General features: G+C 43.7%; 2 protein-coding genes across 6 annotated transcripts in view; one reads left to right on the top strand and one right to left on the bottom strand.

The window, feature by feature from the left end:
• LOC101161954 (adhesion G protein-coupled receptor L1) overlaps nucleotides 1–23057 on the bottom strand; it is a 59333-nt gene that overhangs the window by 31364 nt on the left and 4912 nt on the right. Inside the window, exon 1 of one of the 5 annotated variants that reach the window (XM_078949787.1) lies at nucleotides 2668–2790. The exons of the other annotated variants lie outside the window; for them this stretch is intronic. The gene's annotated coding sequence lies outside the window, so the exon portion shown is untranslated. Of the gene's footprint in view, nucleotides 1–2667; nucleotides 2791–23057 lie in introns of those variants that run through there. 5 annotated transcript variants of the gene reach the window in all.
• Nucleotides 11427–17129, top strand: LOC144993922 (uncharacterized). The gene is made up of 2 exons (XM_078949903.1): nucleotides 11427–13833; nucleotides 16490–17129. The coding sequence occupies exons 1-2, from the start codon at nucleotides 12618–12620 to the stop codon at nucleotides 17047–17049; spliced, it is 1776 nt and encodes a 591-aa protein (XP_078806029.1). The 5' UTR covers nucleotides 11427–12617; the 3' UTR covers nucleotides 17050–17129.

Below are 23057 nucleotides of genomic sequence, written 5' to 3'. Positions count from 1 at the left end.
TAGAGCAACTCCACCCCTCTTTCGGTCACCCAAGTGTTTAAAAACTCTCCCTCTAGCTTACAGGTCCTCCCACCCCCAACCCAACATTAGCGGTGCAACAAAAACGATGGGGCTGGAATCACTCCTTCCTTGGCTCTGGGCACCCTCTTGGGGCCCGCAGTCGCTCTAGGTGACACCTGGCTCGGTGGGTCGGAGGCCTGACCAGAACTCTCCCAGGGGCAGCACCTGGGGGGGGGGGGGGGGGGGGCTCCTCAGGGGGGGGCTGTTCTGGCTCCTCTTCCTCTGTGTGGGGTGAGTGGCCCCCAGGCACCCCGGGGATGGGACCCCTGGGCTGAGGGGACCTGAGCCCTATGCTGGGGGGGACTGGGGACTGCTGTTTGACCACCGGGGAATGGACTACCCGCTGTCCCCTACTTACCCTCTTCATCATATAATCTCTTATTGGGGTGATGGGGGGGGTCCCCGTCCCGTGGTTGCCGTATGGAATAGCCCCCCCCTCTCAGTTTTATTTGCACATTAGACATGTAGGGCCCTTGGTAAGGGGGGTGCTTGGACATCACTGCCAGCAAGCAGCAGATGTCCTCTTAGCGCCCTACCCTCCATGTCGAAGGTAGGGCCGTAGACATTTAGGGCCCGTTGGTGGGGAGGGTGATGGGACATCACTGTGAGTAATCAGGAGATGTCCCATCAGTGCCCTACCCACCATTTTTAACTCCACCCCCTTAGTACACACACCCTTCACCCCTCAAAATATACACTCCAACATAAACAAACACATATGCATTTTGCAAGAAAGGTGGGACGTAGGACCATCTGTTCCCTACCCCATCCCTGGTAAGGGGTACTGGGCCCTTGGCAACGGCGGCCATGTTCCCTGGGTGCTGGCTTCCTGGGGCCGGCGGTCCTCTCTCCACACAGGGAGGGGGATCCCTGAGCTTTCTGGCAAGGCCAAGAGCCTGGGATTACATCACATCTGAGCCTGGGGTTGTCTGAGTCCCTGTGGTGGGGGTTCTGGTCCTTGCCTCCAGAGCCCTGGGCCTTGCCAAATTTCCAACTGTGGGCGAGCCTGATAGGGCCATGTTTACAACACTTCCTGTGGACCCCCTCTTCCCCTGGGGGTCCTTCTCCTGGGCGGGGAAAGCCGGCCCCTGCCTTGCTCCTTCCTGGACCAACCGTGGGCCGGGTGGGTGGCTGCCTGGAGTCTCCCTTGGGGGCGGGTCTCCCTTGGGGGATCCTGACTCGTACCTGGGGTTGGGGTGGGGGGATGCCCAGAACTCCTGGGTGGTGGTGAGGTGCTCGTCTGGGGCTGTGGCCGCTCTTCTGGGGTGGGGCCGTGCATTGGGTCCTCCCGGTGTGGCGGGAGGGCTGTTCCTGGTTGGGCCGGAAGTGCACTCTCTGTCCCCCCGTGCCTCCCTGCTCTCTGGGGGCCCCGTGGCGGTCCTGCTGGCCCTGGCCTGGGTGGCGTATGTGATCGCCCAGGGGGCGGTTGTTCTCTATCTGCTACTGTGCGGGCGTTGGGGGGGGGTTCTGGCTGCCGCACCTGCCGCGGCGGGGGTCTTGGTGTGGGGATGGCTGGACACTCTCCCTCCTTCTTTTCACATTCCACCATCCATTTTAGAGGAACACAAAAACACTCACCTGAGCACAGAGCTCCCATTTGTACTCATATTTTGTGTGATTGAATGAAATATTTCACACAAGTTGGTTTGAAGGTATAAGTATGCGTATGTGAACATTATTTGTATTTTGTACATGTTGACATGTGGACATGTCACCCTCCTATCCCCCCCCCCCCCCCCCCCTCTAACATCCCTCTCTCTTCCTCCTTTCCTTTTCCGTCCGGTCCAACTCAAAAGATTTTAAAATATGATTAAAATGAATAAAGTTTGGCCTCAATTACAAAAGGGGTTTATTCAGACATACCTCTGGTTTGTCAGAAGATTAATAACCCCTATTGTTAAAGTAAAATATGTCCAAACACGAGGCCGTCAGCTCTCATCTGTTTGCTCAACTGTTGGACAGGACAAGTTTAAAAAAAGGGGAAAAAAACGATGATCATTATCAGATCTATCCAACCGTCCAGTTCTGATCCAGATTCCAGCGCAGACGAGGAAAACAAAGACGTTCATGGATCTGTTGGTCTGCAGGTGGAGGCATCAGAATGGAGCAGAGCAGGAAGCTTGCGGCCCCGCCCAGAGTATTTTCTATATCACAAATACAAACTTTTTCAAACGGCGTATTTTCATCTGTTCCCGATTCACACCAATTTGAAGAAAGAAATACCCAAAAATTTTATTCCAAATTTTCTTTAAACCTGTCCTCAATCATCACTAATATGCCACCAGAACATGTTAAAAACACCATTTTCCTCAGGATTAGTCTAGGTCAGAATAAGTCTGACTAAGTGTAAGTAGTTTGTTGCATCAACTGAGTCCCCTGCCAGGTGCCATTTTTGAGACAGGAGATGGTAAACAGTGTTTTCTTCAAACCGGTTTTGTGTCTTTGAGGAGACATTCCCCAGAGTACCTGAATAAACCAAACCAACAGGCTACTAGAAATAATGAGCAAAAACAGAAAATAACAAATAAAGAGACAATCAAAATAGCAGATGTAGACAGCTGCAGCATAAATGCATGCAGCAACCATCATGGCCCCACCTTTTCTTACCCATGAAATGTTTCCCATGTCGCCATGGTGAAGACCCTGAGCCGCAGGGATCCGTTTGCAAGGTTTTGAACCTGAAGGATAGCAGGACTTGCAGATAGACATCCAATTAACCTTCAAACCACATATCAAAAAGGTTGTTAACGCAATTAAATTCCATGTATCTCATTTCAGACACAGAAGAAATAATTCAACTCTGGAAGCTGCTAAGCTGTACAATAATCAGAAATGACCTCCTGCATGACCAGCTAGGCGTCAGCAAGCAGAACGTCTCTGAAGAAGTGTTCACAAACAAGCTCTGAAAACGTTGGACAAAACGCCTAAAGGCCACCATCATTGTGAAATTCTTCAGAAACACAATTTATTGAGCTGCAACAATATGATTCAACCTCGTGCAGATTGCATTCTGGTCTATAAAATCCTTCACGGTCTGGCTCCTCCCCCATTTGGGGACTTTGTCAAAAGAAGACAAAACAGAAGCACCAGAGCAGGTTCAAGAGGTGACGGCGTGATTCCTTCCAGAAAGAGCAGCTTTGGACAGACGGTTTCCTCCCTTCGGGCCCCTCAAACCTGGAACACAATCCCAGAAAGCATTCGACGACCCCCCCACACTTCCATCTTTCTCAGAACCATTAAGATGCTGGACGAAAAAACCTGGAATCACAACTAATACGAGCGAAATAGCCATAAAAGTGTTTCCTGAACAAGAGTATGGCCCCCGTTTATGGAACAGTCTGCCAGAGGACCTGGGGGCCACAGAGAGCATTGATGTTTTAAGAAAAGGCTAAAGACCCATCCTTTTAACCTGGCTTTCAGCTCATTTTTTACTACCTTTATTTATTTATTTATTTATTTATCTTGTTTTAAGAACTCACACTAGATTTTTAATGTGTTATTTTAATTGACCTTATTTCAATGTTTTATTGTTTATTGCTTTTATCAATATGTTTACTTTTTCCTTCTCTTTTTTATTTCCGGTGATTCCTCAGTTGGGACCCCTCCCTCCGGGTCGGCTGCTGTTCAGCCTCTGCAGCTCCGGATGGGGACCTGCACCATTTCTCAGCTGTGGTGGAGCGGCCCCCGCCTGTGATGCTGCATTTGGCTGGTGATGCGGCTGTTCACAGAGGGAGGCTCCAATTATCAGCGATTCCAACATCTTGTTTTTGTGCTCAGCCTGTTTCTCATTGTCTTTCCCCATCAGTTAGGAGGGTGGGAGGTGTGAAAGAAGTGGGGGGTTGTGTAGGTACGGGGAGGGCGGCCCTATTTTTACATGTTTTATTTTTGTTTATTTTAATTTTCATGCATGTTTTTATATTATAAATAAAGTTTGATTTGATTTGAAGAGTGAAAATAGAAAAGCGGGGTCATAGTTGTCTTAGTATTGTTCTGATTTTGGCGGGGTTTAGGATGTATAACCTGAGAAACGAAGTATTTTTAAACCTTTTAAACTTAATCTATGTTATGTTAATTTTAAGTCCTTTTATTTCATGTTAATAATGTACTCTTTTATCTTATTTTCTTTTATTTACAGTCCTTTGCGAGTTCGCCGTGGTCACGGGACAGAGGACGAAAATGAGCTGAGGCTACAATCCTGCATTTGTAGTGTTTCTCTGTTTTAGAGCACTTCATACTGTTTCTGTATTAAATACATAAATACAAATATAAATACATTACTATCTCTGAACTGAGAGTCTTCAGGAAAATGTGGTCTTTATTAGAGGTTCCTTTTATGCATCATGCTGCGTTTTTATGTTTACAAGCTTTTACATGTTTTCTTTAAAAATGCAGGGAAATGAGCACGAGCCTCACAGAGCACGCATGTGAACACGAACATGTGGTCGGCTACACTTTTGTGGCTTACTTTTTCTCCATCTTCTTGTTAAGTAATCTCGGTTGACAGATTTGGGTCACCCCTCCACAAATGTTCCCCGTGTATTCAAAGGGCTGGGCTCCGACACAGAGGAGCACCGACAGGACTGCGGTGAAAGCTGCGGCTCCAGCATGAAGCAAACATGCATGCACGCACTAAACACTGTGGACAAAGAACTCTGCAGAATGAGAGCGTGTCCACTTTTATCATGGCGGGCACACACTGCCTCATCAAAAGCCCTCATGGCAGCATGTTTATTTGCCTCCAAACTGTCTCTCTCCCTCACTCACAAAGACACACTCGTGCAGCCACCCACTCATGAGTGTGGATGCAGCGCAAGGACACGGGTGGCTGTGGACAAAGGCACACATCCAGCCTGCAACTAAACCCGCCTCAGGCCAACAGCAGGCCTACTTGGAGTTACAGCAGTTTCTCTGTCAGAGTGTGAACAAAACGTCAATTTATACGCAAATATATAAGGCTAATAATTTCCAGAATTGATGTTATTATTATTATTATTTTTAATGTTTTTGATCACCGCAATTTTGAATTTACACGGTTTACACATTTGGACATATTTGTATAGAAATACATTAACAATCTATAGATGTTTTAAAGATATTCAATAATCTGCTACAGTTGACATACAGTAAATGCATCAGTGAAAAAATAAACCAGTGATTGTTAAAACCATACAGGGTTACAGCATTTCTCAAACAGAGAAGCTCCAACAAAAATGTGAAGATCATTAACACGGTAAAGGCTCTAAACTAGGTAACGTTACTAAACAAATGTTCTGCCTCTCCTGGAGGCGTTTCAGTTTGGCCACTAGGTGGAGCTCAAGCTAAAGAATCACATTTTATTCCACAAGTTTGGAGCAAAAATTGCTTACTTTTAGGGCTGCACGACAGGAGGAAAACCCGCGATTTGCGAAATCAGAGATCAACATTGCAATGGCGATGTAACTTGCGATACGTGAAAAATTAGCAAAACAACCAAATACATCACTTCCATTTTACGTCAACAGTTTTTCTACAAAGAAGAGTCAACATAACTTAAATGAGTGACGTGCGGTGAGGTTGATGGCTGGTGAGGCACCGACTCCTCTGGAGTCAGATTTACAATGAAAGAACAGAATATTTCAGCATTAATCCAACAGCAGCTAACAGCTTATAAAATACACACAAGAACATGCTAGTCCTACAGAAAATATGTCTTTAATAGACATGGATAGAACACTCTTCTTGTATAAAAATTATTCATATGTACTGTAAACAAATTAAAGTATACAGATGAGTTCAGCACACATTTGACCCTCAGTAACTATTTCTGGTATTTTTCTAACTTCAAATTCTGCAGCTTTAATCAGTTATCAAATGTTTTCTGTGGAAATGATCATTAAAATAATTTTTTTAGGCCTAAAATTTAGTTTTCAAATACTTTCAATTTTTCCACTTACTCCCCTGTTATTTTTAAAAAACAAAAAATGGAAAACCATGTTGAGGCCACTGTTTGAGTCCACGCGCCGATCCGTCTCCACAAAAAGCTCTGTTGGAAAGTCTTCCTTATTTTCCTTTAGCCCTCACCAGCAGCTTTTTCTCTCCCCTTACAGCAGTGCAAATCTAAGGGCTGCACAGTGGTGCAGTGGTTAGCACTCTTGCCTCACAGCAATAATTCCCGTGGTTCAAGTCCCGGCTGGGGTTTTCCCCAGGGACCCCGTCTTCCCCCCACTGTCCAAAAACATGCTTCATAGGTTCATTGGTTACTCTAAATTGTGAATGTGAGAGTGCATGGGTGTTTGATTGTGGCCCTGGGCCAGGACACCCACAGGTGGCCAGGATAGGCTCCAGCAGCCCTGTGACCCCAAAAGGGACAAAATTGGTTTAGAAGATGAATGAATGAACACACAGGCCCAGTTATTTTAAAAAAATGTTTCCTTAAAAGAGTGTGGAAAATTCCTGCCTGTGAGTTTGTAAAGCTCTTCATTTAGTCAGAATGTATGTTCAGCTCGAATGAGCGTTGTTGTTGTTAAAAGTGTGCAGATATAATAGGAATCATGGACTACAGCCATGGCGGTCAGGGGACTTCCTGCCGGTGACTTCCGGTCTCCTGAGAGCGTGATCCATGACGGCTAATGATGGCCCAAACAAATGATCCCAGAGAAAAGGAGACTCAGTCCAAGCTGCCAAAAAAGACGGAGAGTTTTTAAACTAGAGTATCACTGCAGCTTCTTGGAATACATCACCACCTCAATGGATTATATGTCGTTTGGGACTATCCTGGCTCGCTTTCAGCCACCCGTCTTCCCTTAATTCTGAGTATACTATGGTCACTGATTCAGCTGAGGCTGTTTATTCTTCTGAATGCGGACAGAGTGTCACGGGCCCGCCATGTTTTGGAGACTCCTTCATCTGAGGAGACGAAAGACACCAAAGAAGCGAATAGAGATAATATAAAGACCTGGGTGAGTTTGGGTGGTGGTTTAGTACCAGGGTTGATGATTATGTATATATATTAGTGTATATTTAAAATGACAAAGTAACCGCGCTGGTTTGTTTTTGTGTAAATAAAAAAAAAAAACAATCAGTGTAAAGAAGGAAAGAGGATCCCTGTTTTTTTGTAATTACCTCCATCTAATGTCGAGTGTTACAGCGTCAGGTCACTGGAACAGGAAAGGCATAGAAGGTCGATCTCTACTTTTATGGATCGATTATTAAGCTTGGATCAATTCAGATCGATTTCATCAACCCAGTCCTACCAACATCTTTGTTCACATTGATGAATGAAGAAAAAATAGCTTTTTATTGTCTCTGCCAAAGTACAAGTGCAGATGCAACAAAATGACTTTCTCTAAGTGGGTAGAAAGGGGGTGATAAATACCTGAGGGCAGCAGTGGAGAAAACAAAGAACATACATCTGTATTCTGCTCTCGATGGGGCAGATGATAAGTGTGGAGAAAAAGACCCGCTGGACCTAAAAAGGCAGCAATCAAAACAGGAAATCAACCGGATGTGAGAACTGAACTGAGAGTCACCCAAAGAAATGGGTTACATCCGGCGCCAATCAAACGAAGTCAATCCGGTGGCCATTTTTACGCAATACATTCGCCGCCATGTTGGAGCCAGAAGTCGTCAGTAAGCAGGGATTAGTCTGAGTCGGTTCTATGTTGAAAGGCCACACCCCTACCACTTGAAAATCTGTCAATCAAATGTTGGATGTGGAGGCCACCAAGCTCCACCTACTTTTATTGAGGCATCTCATGGGTCAGTTTGTAACTTGAACCACTGCAATTTATGAAAAGAAATGAGGATTATCAAGGAGATGTAAAAAAAAAAAAAAAAAAAGGTAAAGGTATCCGATCCAGACGGTTTTATTGACCAATAGAATAACAGAATAATAGCTGTTTGTTTCTCTATGGAGGTCTGTGGGTTTTGGCCTCCTGGAGCCATTTCCTATTTGAACTATTTATTTATGAATTAATGCTTTATTTTTGTACATTTTAAAATGAGAAAAAAAAAACGAATGGCTGTGTTTTTGTCTTTGCTGTTAAACTCTCTAAAATCTGTGCCGCCACGTTTTCTTAACAGTAAATTCAGAAAGAAAACAATGAATGGAGCTAAAGTTTCCTCTCCGGGCTCAGAATCTCTCTTCTGTCCTCTTGACTTGCTTGTTTTTTGCAGCTGGTTGAGTGTCTGACTCAGTGTCAGGTCAAGACCCCCCCCCCCATGTCTTTTTTTGGTTGAGCGAACAGTTTTCCACCAACAGGTTCCAACCAGCCAATGCAGTCTGGATGTAACAAGAGTACAAGTCTGGGTTCATTTAGGAATGAACAAGAATGCTTTTGGGGTTGTTCCTCTAAAACATTTTTTAAAAATTGTACGTTTAAGATTGATTGGCAAATGATGAGGATTAGACTACACACATAATTCTACTGCTCCACAGAATTAAATGACAATGGAAAGGCTTTGTTTGTTATCACTGTGATTATTTAAAGTAGTGCTCTCATGACACTAATTTTTTTGATAGATTAATTAATTATGACCTGTAATTAACTAATCTAATTCATCTATTTTTAATCTAACCTAATAATTGCTGTGAAAAAGTCAAAGTCAACTTTATTGCCGATTCTTTTCATGCGCTCGACATTCAATGAATCGAAATTCCGTTTCTTATGCGTGGACAAAAAAAACATTAACCAACTAGAAGGAGCTGCAGTTCCAGAAGAAACTGCAGGGTTGATCCTGAATGAAAATGAAATTTAAAAGGTAATATTGGCAAAAAAATAAAGAAAGAAATGATCAAAGTTGACCATAAATAAAGTGAAAACAGCACAAAAGCAAAAAAGATATGTTTGTGAAAAATGCCAGAGCTGGGAATCGAACCAGCGAGCTTCTGCACCAAGGATTCCCCATTTATTTCAATGGAGGCAGAAATCCTGGAATATCTGGAAAAGTTCAAGGATTTGAAGGAGCAAAAGTCACAGCTGGAAAAAGCTGAAAGAGCTGAACATTTGAATAGTTGGATGGTTGAAATAGATGAAAACTTGTAGAAGGAGTTAAGTGGCAAAACTGGTGGAAGATACTAGAATAAAGAAAGAGAAACAGGAAAACAGTTGGTTGAATACTTTAGAGCTTCAACCAATAAAGTTTGAATCCAAGATGGCAAATTTACAGTAAATATACGTGGGGTCCAAAGTGGCATGTAGTGCAGGAATTGTGGGTCTGACTACCCACCCACTGCTCACCTCTCCACCCATCTACCCACCACCCATCACCCCACCACCCAGGGGAGATGGGTGGAGAAGTGAGCAGCATAAAATTCCTGGGAGCACACATCAGTGGGGACCTCTCCTCTCCTGGACTGCCAACACTGCATCATTGGCAAAGAAAGCCCAGCAACGCCTCCACTTCCTGCGGATATTGCAAAGGTCAAGCGCCTCACCAGCCGTCATGACCACATTCTGCAGAGGAACCGCTGGGAGCAGGACTTCAAAAACCTCATTTTGAGGTGTTTTCATTCCAATTCATGACATTGTGTCACAGCAAAAGAGCAAATGACAACTTTATGAAGTTTTCTCATGATAACGGACTTCCAAACTTTACTTTCAGACCAAAACGGGGGATTTCTTTCAATCTCAAACAATCAAGTAAATAAAAGAACAAAACATCAGGTCCAAAGTCTCTAGTTTAATGCATAAAAACAGTAAAAAAACACTTTTCCAAGGAATCCAAAACATATTGACTACAACCTACAAAATCAAGTCCATAAAATCTGTTGAAATTCCTTTTTCTACAGTTTACAGTCCCAAGCGATCAACGCTCTGCCCCGTCATTTATGAGAACGAACGCCTCGTCCGGCTTTGTTACTTACATCATGGATAACAGCTGTGGCGTTGTGGTCAAAGCAGACGACTTTTTACTTATACTTATTGACAGTCGTTTAATGGAGTCCTTAAAACAATTTAAGTGTTAATTTTTTTCTTTTAGAGCCTAAAGGGTAACCAAACAGGACATCAACTGTTTTTGGCTGTTTAACTGTAAAAATGAAGCTTTAAAAGTCCCGACTGTTGGTCCTTGCCAAATGTTTGACAATTTAAAATAAACTTGCTTAATTTCTGAATTTATAGTTGTCTGTGTGCTGCTGTAACAGGACGTGATCTGTTCATTTTAATTACACAAAATATTGACTGTCTCTAAGTTTCTTTCCCCCCTTGTATTCTGTGTTGGGTTTTGTAGCCCCTCCTTAATGTGTTCTTCTTCGTGGTTTTCTCTTTATAAGGTTGGCGCTTTCTTTCCCTCTCTCCTTTTTGTTTTACTGTCCAGCGGGAGAGGTGGGTGTCCTGTAATGTTAGCCATATGAATCCTCATTTTATGTTAATTATTGTGCCATATACTGTTATTATTTGGAATCTGTTATGAAAAACATAAAAACCTTTGTAGATGTTAACTGTTTATTTCAGAATAAGAATTTCCTGTTCATGTTCTGTGCTCCCTCTACCTCTCACCCTCATGTAGGAGCTAATACGGGATGCTAACACCGTAATTTCTATTTTATTTTTGGAAAATTGCCAGATACGCAATAAACGGAGGTGGTCTCCAAGGGTGCTGATGTGTCCCGAGATCTTTTGACTTCCTAAACACAACGCAGAAGTGATCCGGTTACACTTGGTGCCGTTAGACCCGTCCTATCGCGGATCAGCAATCTCTGTCGCCATCACCGTCTCTGCATGATCCAGACCACCTCGCAGGCGGCTAACAGCGGCAGTTTGTAACGGTTGAACTGTTCCCTGCACATTGACTTACAGGTTTTTCAACAGCCCGTTGAATAAGGGCGCAATTTTACCTGTGCTCTGACTGACAGGTGTTGTTTTTTTTTTTTTGTTCTTTTTACATGCGTCGGCTTGCTTATTGTCAAGTATGTTGTTACATGGCATACATGGCAATCAACATTTCTGATTTTTTCTTCATGAGTTCATAAGAAACAGTTTTTTCCCCCCATTCTTTTTCTGTTTTTAAGTACTGTGGCTGCACCAACACAGCATACTTTCTGTTGAGGTGATTGATATTTGTGGGACCCTGAAACCGGAAAATATGTCTGAACAAAAGTTTACCAGTCATCAGATTTGTTCTGGTTTGGGGAGGGGTCAGCCCTTGCTTTCATTTGGGAGGGGAAGATTTATGAGGCCCAGCAACTTTCATTGTGTCACAGAACAGTCAGAAATTTCTCCTCCTCTAATCCCTGCTGCAACTTCCACACCTGTTGCAAATGCCCCCCCTAGTCCCACCCAAGTTATTACAGTTGAAACGCTCAGCACTGTAATTAGCGACTTGGCAAAACAGATTGTGGACAATATCACAGCAAATCTCAGTGTGATGCAGCACAACAAACCTGTCCAATCACAACCCGCCGAGAGACAACCCTCAGAACACAATGAACAGTTAAGAGTGGTGATCCAGCCGGAAGCTAAAGCACCACCGTATTTTAGGGGTGACCAAACAGATACCTTTTCTATTGATGAGTGGGAAGATATGATGAGATGTTACTTGTCCAGACTGAATTGTGGATCTCAACAAGCATTTGACTTAGTGATGTCCAGACTGATGGGCAAGGCCAGGGATGTAGTGAAAGTGTCTCTGCGCTGCCATCCCACACTGAGTGATGCTGAATTGATGGATGTTGTTTTTGACATTTTGAAGCGCAACTTCAGTGAGCTAACATTCTCTGATCTTCCAATGAAGGACTTCTATAATACATTGCCATTTCTTGGTGAAGACGCAATGGATTATTGGATCCGCCTTAACAAAGCTATGGATGTTGCCATTGAGTGCCTTCGCAGGCGAGGCAGACTTGTGGAAAGCCCAAGTGCTGAGGTTGTCATGATGTTTATTAACCACTGTCCTGACGCCCGCCTTGCACTGTCTTTTCAGTTAAAAGACCCTCACGAATGGACAGCAGCTGAAGTACAGAAGAAATTGGACAGCTATTTAGGCAAAATCAAAAGCTCAGTCCCTCAGTCAAAACATGGTTTGAGTCAAACCATTCCCAGTCAGAATGCCCTGAGTTTTACCTGTCAGTCTCAGCTTGATTCTAATGCAGTCGCTTTTCCTACAAAAGATCAACACTGTCATCCTTCGCAGGTTTCACAATCAACCAATGTCAATTGCCAACATCAGTCTGTTGGTGATGTTCGAACCCCTCAACACTCAACGGTGACTGCTGATTCTGCTGCTAATACATTCATTTCTTCACAGCCCATAATTGAACATGCCACCCAACAAATGGTGAACATGTTTGATAAAGTTCTGTCACTGTGTACTTCTTCTCTTACAACTGATCGTCGGAGACAACAGCAAAATGGCCGTCCACATGGTCAGCAGAAATTTGAACATTTCCCATGCAAGGTCTGTAGTTCAAAAGACCACACTACCCACGCTCATTGCAGACTATTTAGACTATGCCTCAACTGCTTTGGTTCAGGACATGTGAAACGTGACTGTACATTGGTGGCTCAGAAACCACCAACAGTAGTTCCCTCTTCTAGCACTGATTTAAACTAGCAAGCCCATGTGAAGAGAGGGGCAGCATGGGTCACACGGGAAATACCCTCAGAAATACAGTAGACCCTTACGCAGTATATGTGAACTGTTGTGAGTCATTGTCAGACAAGAAGACTGTGATTTTTGTTGGATCACAACGAGTAGATCAGGCCTGTGAGTTGTTCTACACCCCCGTGTCTGTTGGAAACAGAGCCGTTTTGAGAGGAATGCTTGATTCAGGGAGCATGTCATGCACAATAAGTGAAGAGGCAGAAAGCAAACTACAGTCTTTTGGTGTTGTACTTACTCTCAAATCTGTCCCCGAAAATGTGGTTATGGTTGGTTGTGGTGGCCTGCTAACACGCCCAAAATGCATCTACAATTTGGATCTTGAAGTCTATGGTTTTCGATTTGAAGTGCCAACTTTTGTGGTGCCAGGACAGAGGGATGAACTGATCATTGGTACCAATGTACTCCGTCCAGTTATACAGAAAATGAAGTGTGACCCAAAATATTGGGAGCTGATATCATCAAGGACTTCAGACCCAGGATGCGATGAGTTTCTCGAGCTTCTCAGTTGCACCTCACGATGGTCTGGCTCCGAGCAACCAGACAAGATTGGATCTGTGAAGTTGAGACAAGCTGTCACTTTACTGCCACAGAAGGAATATGTGGTGTGGGGGAAACTGCCATCTTCTACTCCAGTGTCACCAGGGTGCACTGTGATTGTAGAACCATCTTCAACTCGTTCAGCCCCAAAAAGCATCCTTGTTGGTCGAGTTGTGACACCCATGTGGGGTGACCACTGGATCCCAATGAAGGTTCTCAATCCCACACTCAAACCCATAACACTACGTCGAAACACCAAGATTGCTGATGTATTTTCCTGCGTAGCTGTTGAAGATATGACTTTCTATCAGGGTTTGTGCAAAAGTGTGTCTGACTTTTCAGGAGTGCCCACTGTAACACCAGATCCAACATTTGACCCCGTGAAGCTCCTTGCTGAAAGAGGTTTGGGGGACATCGATGTCCAGAGCTGTGAAGTGTCAGATGAATGTAAGAGGAAACTTGCACATCTCCTGTTGACATACCAAGATGTATTTTCCAGAGACAAACTCGACTGCGGTGAGGCTAAGGATTTTGTCCACCGCATTCATCTCACTGATGATCGTCCATTCCGCCTCCCATATCGACGCGTACCACCAGCCCATTATCAGCAGCTGCGTGAAGTGCTTTCTGACATGGAAATCAAGGGCATTATCAGTAAGTCAGTCAGCGAGTATGCTTCACCTCTAGTAATTGTCTGGAAAAAGTCAGGTGATTTAAGGATATGTACTGACTTATGTACTGACTTTCGTTGGCTGAATGCCAAGACCGTCAAGGATGCTCATCCCTTGCCTCATCAGGCTGACTGCCTGGCTGCACTTGGTGGTAACATCCTTTTTAGCACCATGGATCTGACATCAGGATTTTACAACATTCCACTTCATGAGTCTGACAGACACTACACTGCTTTTACAACCCCTCTTGGTCTTTATGAATACAACCGCCTACCACAAGGTCTATGCAACAGTCCTGCTTCTTTTATGAGGATGATGCTCAGTATCTTTGGTGACCTGAACTTCTCCAAGCTCCTCTGTTACTTGGATGATCTCCTGATTTTTGCACCTACAGAAGATGAAGCCTTGATGAGATTGCAGATTGTTTTCAATCGTCTGAGAGCTAATAATCTTAAACTGTCACAGAAGAAATGTCACTTTCTTCGGAGCTCTGTGAGATTTTTGGGACATGTAATAGATGCTGATGGAGTCTCGGTTGACCAGGAAAAGGTCAAGGTTATTTCTGCCTTTGTGAAGAACGATCTCATGAACCCTGATGGCTGCACCCCATCTCAGCAGAAAATCAGATCATTTCTTGGGATGGTACTGTTTTACCAACACTTTATTCCTGGTTGCTCACGTATTGCGAAACCTCTTTATGCTTTGACAGCACGACAAAAGAGAAAAGCAAAGGGGCGTGGCAAAGCTGGAACCTATCGTACACTCACCCCTCAAGATTGGACACCTGCTTGTGAGAGAGCATTTGAGGGGCTTAAAACTGCGCTACTGAACTGTGTGATGTTGTCCCACCCGGATTTTGACTCCCCCTTCATTCTCTCAACTGACGCATCTATGGATGGGTTGGGTGCTGTTTTATCCCAAGTTCCACCTGGTGAATTGAAAGCTAGGCCTGTAGCCTTTGCCAGCAAGTCCCTCAGTCGCAGTCAGACCAAATATCCTGCACACAGACTTGAGTTTTTGGCATTGAAGTGGGCAGTGTGTGAAAAGTTTTCCCACTGGCTAAAAGGTCATAGCTTTACAGTTTGGACTGATAACAATCCACTAACTTACATCCTCACTAAGCCCAAACTTGATGCTTGTGAGCAGCGCTGGGTCTCTAAACTTGCCCCATACTCTTTCGACATCAAATACATTCCTGGGAAACAGAATGTAGTGGCAGATGCTTTGAGCAGAACTCCCTTTGTGACCCCATTAGCACAGCGCATTTTGGCAGAGCCATATTCTGAGCTTTTGGAACAGGTCTGTGAAATGAATGGTGATGTAGTGCAAGACTCATTTCATTTAACCTGTCAAACACAGCTGTTAGACAGTTTGTCTGTTGCCAACAATGCCGACATGTCCATGTCACAAGAGGACGTTTCATCTGTTTTGACTTCTCTGATTGATTGGGATTCTGCTTCCAGGCAGCGTGCAACATATCTGGCTAACCATTTGACAACACTTGAAAAAACAGACCTGAACATCTCCACTGTCTTTGACCTTGCCGACTTACGTTCTAGACAAGAACAGGATCCTGTTGTTTCAAGGGTGTCTTTCTATGTTGAACGTAAGCAGCGCCCATCAAGGCGAGAACGTTGTAATGAGAGCCGACAAACATTGAAACTACTCAAGCAATGGGAAAAACTTGCCTTTCTAAATGGTATTCTCTACAGAGTGACAAAAGATGCAATAACAAAAAAGAAGAGGTTCCAGTTTGTCGTCCCTGGTTCTTTGATAGCTGCAGTGTTGCGCGGTGTTCATGACGATGCAGGTCACCAAGGACAGCCACGAACATTATCACTTGCCCGTCAGCGTTTTTTTCTGGCATGACATGGAGAAGGATGTGCGAGGGCATGTCAGGAACTGCCACAGGTGTGTCCTCAGTAAGACCCCAGAACCTTCAGTAAGAGCCCCTTTAGAGAGCATTAAGACCAGTGCTCCACTAGAACTTGTGTGCATTGACTTCTGGTCAGCAGAAGACCACAACAATAAATCACTGGATGTTCTCGTTATTACCGATCATTTCACAAAGCTTGCACATGCTTTTCCATGTCAAAATCAAACTGCTAAGTGTGTTGCCAAGAAGTTGTGGCACTGCTTCTTTTGCATTTATGGTTTTCCAGAACGTATTCACTCAGATCAGGGGGCCAATTTTGAGAGTGAACTTATGACAGAACTCCTTCAGTTGAGCGGTGTTTCTAAGTCTCGCACTTCACCTTATCACCCTATGGGTAATGGGACGACAGAGAGATTCAATCGAACTCTGGGGAGCATGTTGAGGTCTCTTCCTCCAAGATCAAAGCAAAAATGGCCACAGATGATTCAGACTCTGACATTTGTTTATAACTGCACCAGCCATGAGACCACAGGTTTTGCTCCTTTCTATCTAATGTTTGGTAGAGTCCCAAGGCTACCAGTCGACCACATGTTTAAAAGTGTTCTAAAGGACGACAACATTTGTGACTACAATGTTTATGTCAAAACACTTGTTGACGACCTGCGTTCGGCGATGCTTCATGCACAGCGCAATATTGCAAAGGAGCAAAAACATCAGTCTGACCAATATAACAAGAGAGTGAAGGGTCTGCCTCTTTCTCCAGGTGATCGGGTGCTGGTTGCAAATAAAAATGCCAGAGGCAGACGGAAACTATCGGATAGATGGGAACCCATCATCTACACAGTTGTAGCGTCTAAACCCGCAATTCACATTTACAGGATCAGGGATGCCCATGGAAATGAGCGAGTGGTGCACCGGAATCTCCTTCTTGACATCAACTTCTTACCATTGATGGTTGATATAGATAACAATGCATCCTGCTCTGTCAGTGAAACTGCAAACACTGCTCAAGAGGGCGCAGCATTATCGGTTGTGGATGCGGAGGCTGGAACAGTTGAATCTTCTTTGGCTGAGTCTCTGACCTGGCCTAGTGAGTCTGCTGATGACCGTACATCAGAGTGGGTCAGACAATTCCCCACATCTGTGCCTGACAATGTCACATCACCTGGAGTGCAATCTTGTGATGATTCAGTCCACCCTATTTCATGTCCTTCAGAGCCGCATAACGTAGAGCAACCGACAACTAGATTTGGGAGGGTTATTAAACCAGTTTGCCGGCTTATTGACTCTATGGCTCAGATAGAAATACTTTTGGACGTATGAAACATACAGTTTTTTTTTTACATGCATAGGTTTTCTGAATGCATGAAAAACTCGTGTTTGACAGAATTCCTTGTATTTTTATTTGTTTTTCTTGGATGCTTTTTTTTTTTTTTTTTTTAGTAAGGGAACCTGGAAATCTGTATTTTGTGTAGCTAAACGTTAAGGTGTAAAAGGCACCTTATAATGTCTGGAGTTTTTATTTTTGGGAGTGCTATGACTCTAGCACATCTCAGGTCTCTAACCTTTCATTAGGTAGCATGTTGCTGATTTGTTTGGCTCAGTTTATTGATTCCTCAGACCAAAGTCACGTATGCTTTTGTAAATATATTTGTATTTTGTGTAATTCTAAGGGGGTGAGTGTAACAGGACCTGATCTGTTCATTTTAATTACACAAAATATTGACTGTCTCTAAGTTTCTTTCCCCCCTTGTATTCTGTGTTGGGTTTTGTAGCCCCTCCTTAATGTGTTCTTCTTCGTGGTTTTCTCTTTATAAGGTTGGCGCTTTCTTTCCCTCTCTCTTTTTTGTTTTACTGTCCAGCGGGAGAGGTGGGTGTCCTGTAATGTTAGCCATATGAATCCTCATTTTATGTTAATTATTGTGCCATATACTGTTATTATTTGGAATCTGTTATGAAAAACATAAAAACCTTTGTAGATGTTAACTGTTTATTTCAGAATAAGAATTTCCTGTTCATGTTCTGTGCTCCCTCTACCTCTCACCCTCATGTAGGAGCTAATACGGGATGCTAACACCGTAATTTCTATTTTCTTTTTGGAAAATTGCCAGATACGCAATAAACGGAGGTGGTCTCCAAGGGTGCTGATGTGTCCCGAGATCTTTTGACTTCCTAAACACAACGCAGAAGTGATCCGGTTACACTGCCCCCCCCTGAGGTTGAAATTAGGTCGTAAAGCTGAATTTCGTGATTGGTCAACTGTTGTGAGTCCCACGGCGCCATTTCAGAAGGTTCACGGCATGCTCTGCAGCTCTGTACGAAAGCCCCGCCCATCTTTAAACGCTCCCAGGGCGGTGGAGCTCCGCCACGACGCTGCTAAACCGGCCCAGAAAGCCGCTGCGGGATGGGGAGGCAGCCTGATCGGGCCTCCCGAACTTTAATTTTTTATTTTCATCCAGACAATCATAACAAATGGTGTTGATCCCTCAAGCTAACCTCACTGTCAATCACAGATCCAAACCGCGTGTCCTCCGCTCAGCCCGCCTCCACCAGCCCCGCCTCCCCAAGACCCGCCCCTTTTTTGTATTAAGAGATGGAGTAAGCCTCCAACTGTCCTGTTGTGTTACATCAAACGAAGCCCAAAACACCACAGCAAAAACTGGAGAACTGGTTCCCGTCCAACTCAAGATTCTTCTCCAGCATTCATACTCAAGCACAATTACTAAATATACTAATAACTAGGCCTGCACAATATACCGCAAATTTATCGTTATCGCAATATCCAGCTCTGCAATAGGCATATCGCAAAAGACTGCGAATATCGCAATAAATCGTAAACCCAAAATGTGTTAAAACAATCTTATTGAAGCTTGACGCTTTTAACGAATCAAATAAATCCCTTTATGCTTTGACCAATCAGATGGACGCCTTCCCATTGTTGACCAATCAGATGGAGGCCTATTATGTTAGATGTTTGTCACCTATGTCAATGAGGGTCATTTGGAGTGTAATTTTAAACTGTTTCTAATGAAATGGGAATGGTGTTTTTGGCATTTTTCTATTTTTTTATATACCGTAAATTATATCGTTATCGCAATATTAATCTCTAATATCGCATATCGCAAGTTTTCCTCATATCGTGCAGCCCTACCAATAACAATATATGTAATGGACTTTCAAAATCCTTAAGCTGTGGGTCATTAGTTTGCCAGGAGGCACTGAGTCAGGGATTTGTGGGACCTGGACTCCAAAATGGGAATACGGCCATAAACCACTTTGGGACTCGGATGTTGCATCAGCCAAGAGCTTTGAAAGATTAATATCGCTTTCTGGATTACCAGCAGTTCCAAGTGAATTATATAGAAAGATTACAAAATAGGATTTTTAATTCAATATGTAATTTACTAATACGTATTTGGCAAACGGTGTTATTTTAGTTGTTCAGTAATGAATATAAGGGAGGTGAGAATGTTCACGAACCTTCAGATGGAAATAGGTCTGCATTTGTACTGAAGCCGGATTTGCACCGCTGCAGCTTTATTATAGCAGAATGTGTTTACTTCAGCAGGTCTGCTAAAGCACACGACATTCATTTGAATGAAAGCGAACGGTTCAAATGTGAATCTAGCATCTGCTTAGCGTGTTCCACCTGCTGCTCACATCCACAAACAGCCTCAGCTTCTTTTTAATGAGAATGAACACAGTGATAATGTCTGGACAAATACAGACCGCTGTCTTTGTAACATGACTCCATGAGGAGAAACCAGGAACTATGTTGTGGTCAATTAAAATAACTTGACATTTTTTTAAATGGATCTCAACATTGTGTTGAAAATGAGCGATTTCCGTGCAGCCGGGGTATTTGGTGATTTTGAAATGTGGCGGTTGATTACCGAGCTCCAGCCAGCAACTGGCGGCCGGGAAGTCGTAGAACAAATCAAGTATCTTGGAGTAATCTTTGAATCAAATTTAACTTTTAGAGATCATGTAAAGAAAATATCCAATATCGTCAAATTTTAAGCAGATGAGGTCGTCTCTGACTACTGAGGCAGCAAAGGTTTAGATGCATTCAATACCTTTTTGTCATATAACTTATTGTCTCACTACATGGTCCCAGACAAATGAAAGCACTATGAAACCCCTCAAGTTTCTGTTTAAGATAACCCTGAAGGTTTTAGACAAAAGCCTCTGCGTTATCATTACTGTGACATTCTAAGTAAGTATAGCATAATGGATTTTGACAGTTACATAACCTGACGCATCGGACGGTTCAGGCTTCCATGTCGTGCATTAATTTCTGATAATTCTCACTTCAAAGGGCATTAATTCGCTTACTCACAAAACAAATAAATATTCAACCAGTTTTAAGTCCTTTAATCTTGTTATTTTTCCGATTTGGATGACTTTTTTCCACAATAAGCGGACAATTTGTTACGTGGCCGCACCACCGCTGCAGTCAAGATTCGGCGATATCAAGCGATGTCTATGCTGATGATCACGATGTGTTAAATAAAGCATCAGTTCAGAGAGAAAGTTCACCTCTTACCGCTTGTTTCTGTCCAGATGCTGAAGGTAAAGTGTCATGGTGCCTCCTGGAGTCCTCTCCTCCCCCCTCCCCTCTCTGCTCTGCTTTTACAGATTGGACCCAGCTGTTGGCACTCACCTCATCATCATGCCTTCTCCAGCATTCTGTGCCATTTGTTGCCCCTCGATGATGCATTACCTGGTCTCTAGTCTCGTTCTCTAGTTTACGTTTTCCATGCTTTACTAACTACAAGTTCTCCACCTCGTCTACAGGACAGTTTCCACCAGTGCCGACCTGGGTCCTATCTCCACACGAGCAGACTGAACTTCACCAAAGCCTCCAGCCACGCCACGACTCCACTCCACGCCATGCCACTGCTTCCAGCCGCTTCACCAGAATTACCACGCCGTTGGATATTCAACATCCACACCCACCCACTGGTCCTCGCCCCATCATCATCGTCAACAACTTACTGGAACAATTAATCCGTTAGTGATCCATTTTGTTCTCCTGTGGTCCTTCCGGGTTTCAGCATCTGGGTCTGCTCAGCCTAGCTGATCATGACAAAGTTTGTTTTAAAGAAGCCAGCGCTGTGATACAGAACCTTTAAGCTATGTGACCGGAACTACTTTTTTAGGCGTGCGGTTATCACTGTGCGTTTTCACTTTTTAAACGCACACCCAGCAGCCAATCAGAATCGAGTATTCACCCGGACCGTGGTATAAAAAATGTTCAAGGATGCCAAGTAAAAAAACAAATGTTGGAATAAGCACCAGGGCTTTGACTCAAGGGGACTGTAATGTACAAAAATGCAGGACTAAATGTAGCTAAGCAGTGGTGTCAATCAGAGGAACACAGTTATGGAACACACTGCCACAGCACATTAGAAACCGTGGAAACTACCCTACCCTCAGAGTCCAAACAAACCAGTCTTGTTATTATTGTTTTTCTTGGGTTCATTAGACTCGTGTTTTATTGTAAATAATCCTTGTAAATATCTTTATCACTAGTATTGTGCTATGGTGTTGGGTTGTAAATGTAATTGTTGAACCTTTTATCCTGTCTTAGGACAATGGATGAAATTGAGCTCCTGTGCTAATAACTGGCATATTTATGCTGAAGCAGCTGTTGTTAATACATCGATTAATATGCACTGTCCTAATTCAAATAAATAAATGATCGTTTTGTCCGTTTTTCTGCCTCAACTTTGGTATTTCAGAAACCGAGACGCCACACGACCAATGACCATCTGTCCATCTATTATAACTAATTTTTCCGTCATGAACATTAAGGGCCATGAAGATTCCAGTGCTCTGTAACCTTTGTGCTATCCTAGGCACTTTAACATTAGGAGTTGGGTCATCTAGACCAGTGTTTTTCAACCAGTGTGCCGCCGTGGGAAATTGCCCTCATTAATCATTAACTGATCTAAAAACATTTTCCATCTCCAGGAAATCAGCTCTCTGTTGATCCAAACAGGCCCTGATAAAACACTGAATAGTTAGGAATATAAAAGATCTTAAAATTACTTTTTCTTTGTGTTTATTTAATTCTATTAAGGACATTTTGATAAGAATGACGGTACCACGATTTACCTGCAGCTATGACAGTTTGTGGAAAAGTCCCGCCCCTTTAACTGTCTCCACCAATCATTCTTGAAGGCTTAATCACATGTCATCAGTCTGACCAATCAGAAGTGGTTAAAGTCTTCACTTCCTTGTTCTTAATTCTGCTGATAAAGTCGCTCAGTTCTAACAAAAATACCAGCTACAGCTCGTCTTTGCCGTGGCTCAAAAAAGGTTGAAAAACACTGATCTAGACCCACTAGACAGTGCTCTGAACCTTTTTTCTTCAATGATTTGTGATCTTCACTGGTGTCCATGGATTACATGAAATCTTTCCACCTTTATCCACCTTTGTCATGGTAGGGAGAACACATCAATGGAAGGGGGGGTCATCTAAGATAGCACAAGGGTTACGCTGCACATGTATGAACAGGAATATGGCAGCTGGGGGTTCTAGCGGAGGGAAATCCCGAAAGACAACCATGGCAAAAACTAAACACCGCAGTGGTCTGAAGTCTTATTTCTGATCACAAAGTCAGGGTTACGCTTTCGTCACCCGTACGGGTGCTGTGGGTTTTTGGGTTGTCTGGGTCCGTGAGGGGTCGTAGATAGGAGCGGCTGCAGGTGCCTCCTACGGCCAGTACGACAAAATAAAACACAACACAGACACAAAACAGTGATAACGGTTGAAATCACTTAAATCAATAACATCATAAGTTTACATTGAAGAACCAGCAAAATCATTAAAAGCCGATCCATGAACATAGAAAAAGGTTTTTAAAAGAGATTTAAATACTGGTCTGGACTCAGCGAGCCTGATCTCTTCTGGGTGACCATTCCAGAGTGTTGTGGCTCTAATAGCAAAGCCCCCCCCCCCCCCCCCCCCCCCCCCCCCCCGTCACCTTTGGTCTTCAGTCTGGATTGTGGGATTGTTAAGAGGCCTTTTGCCAAAGAGCTAAGATGGCGACCAGGTACATAAGGGACGAGGAGATCGGCTTTATATTTTGGGGCCAGGACCACAGCGTGCCTTAAAGGCAACCAATAAAACCTGGAAATCTATTCCACAACGGCCTGGGAGCCAGTGCAGAAACGCGAAACCTGGAGTGATATGATCTCTCATTCTGGTTTTGGTTTTGCTTTCGTACAGTGTCTTTACGCCGCACGTGATCCAAAAGCACCCGTAGGACGTCCCCACAACCTACTCGTCTAATTGATCGTCTAATTTCCTCATTTCTAACAGT

Source organism: Oryzias latipes, chromosome 1 (genome assembly GCF_053564925.1).
Source record: "Oryzias latipes strain Hd-rR chromosome 1, Olatipes_Hd-rR_3.1".
NCBI lineage: Eukaryota > Metazoa > Chordata > Actinopteri > Beloniformes > Adrianichthyidae > Oryzias > Oryzias latipes.
The sequence above is the reverse complement of the archived record's forward strand: the minus strand, read 5'-3'. Positions and strand labels throughout refer to the sequence as shown.

What these genes read in the sequence shown, in the direction of transcription:
- LOC144993922 (XM_078949903.1), top strand. Translation starts at nt 12,618, where the DNA reads ATGGGTCACACGGGAAATACCCTCAGAAATACAGTAGACCCTTACGCA. An exon ending in GGAAATCAAGGGCATTATCA is followed by an intron (nt 13,834 to 16,489) that starts GTAAGTCAGTCA and finishes CTCTTTCTCCAG; the next exon opens with GTGATCGGGTGCTGGTTGCA.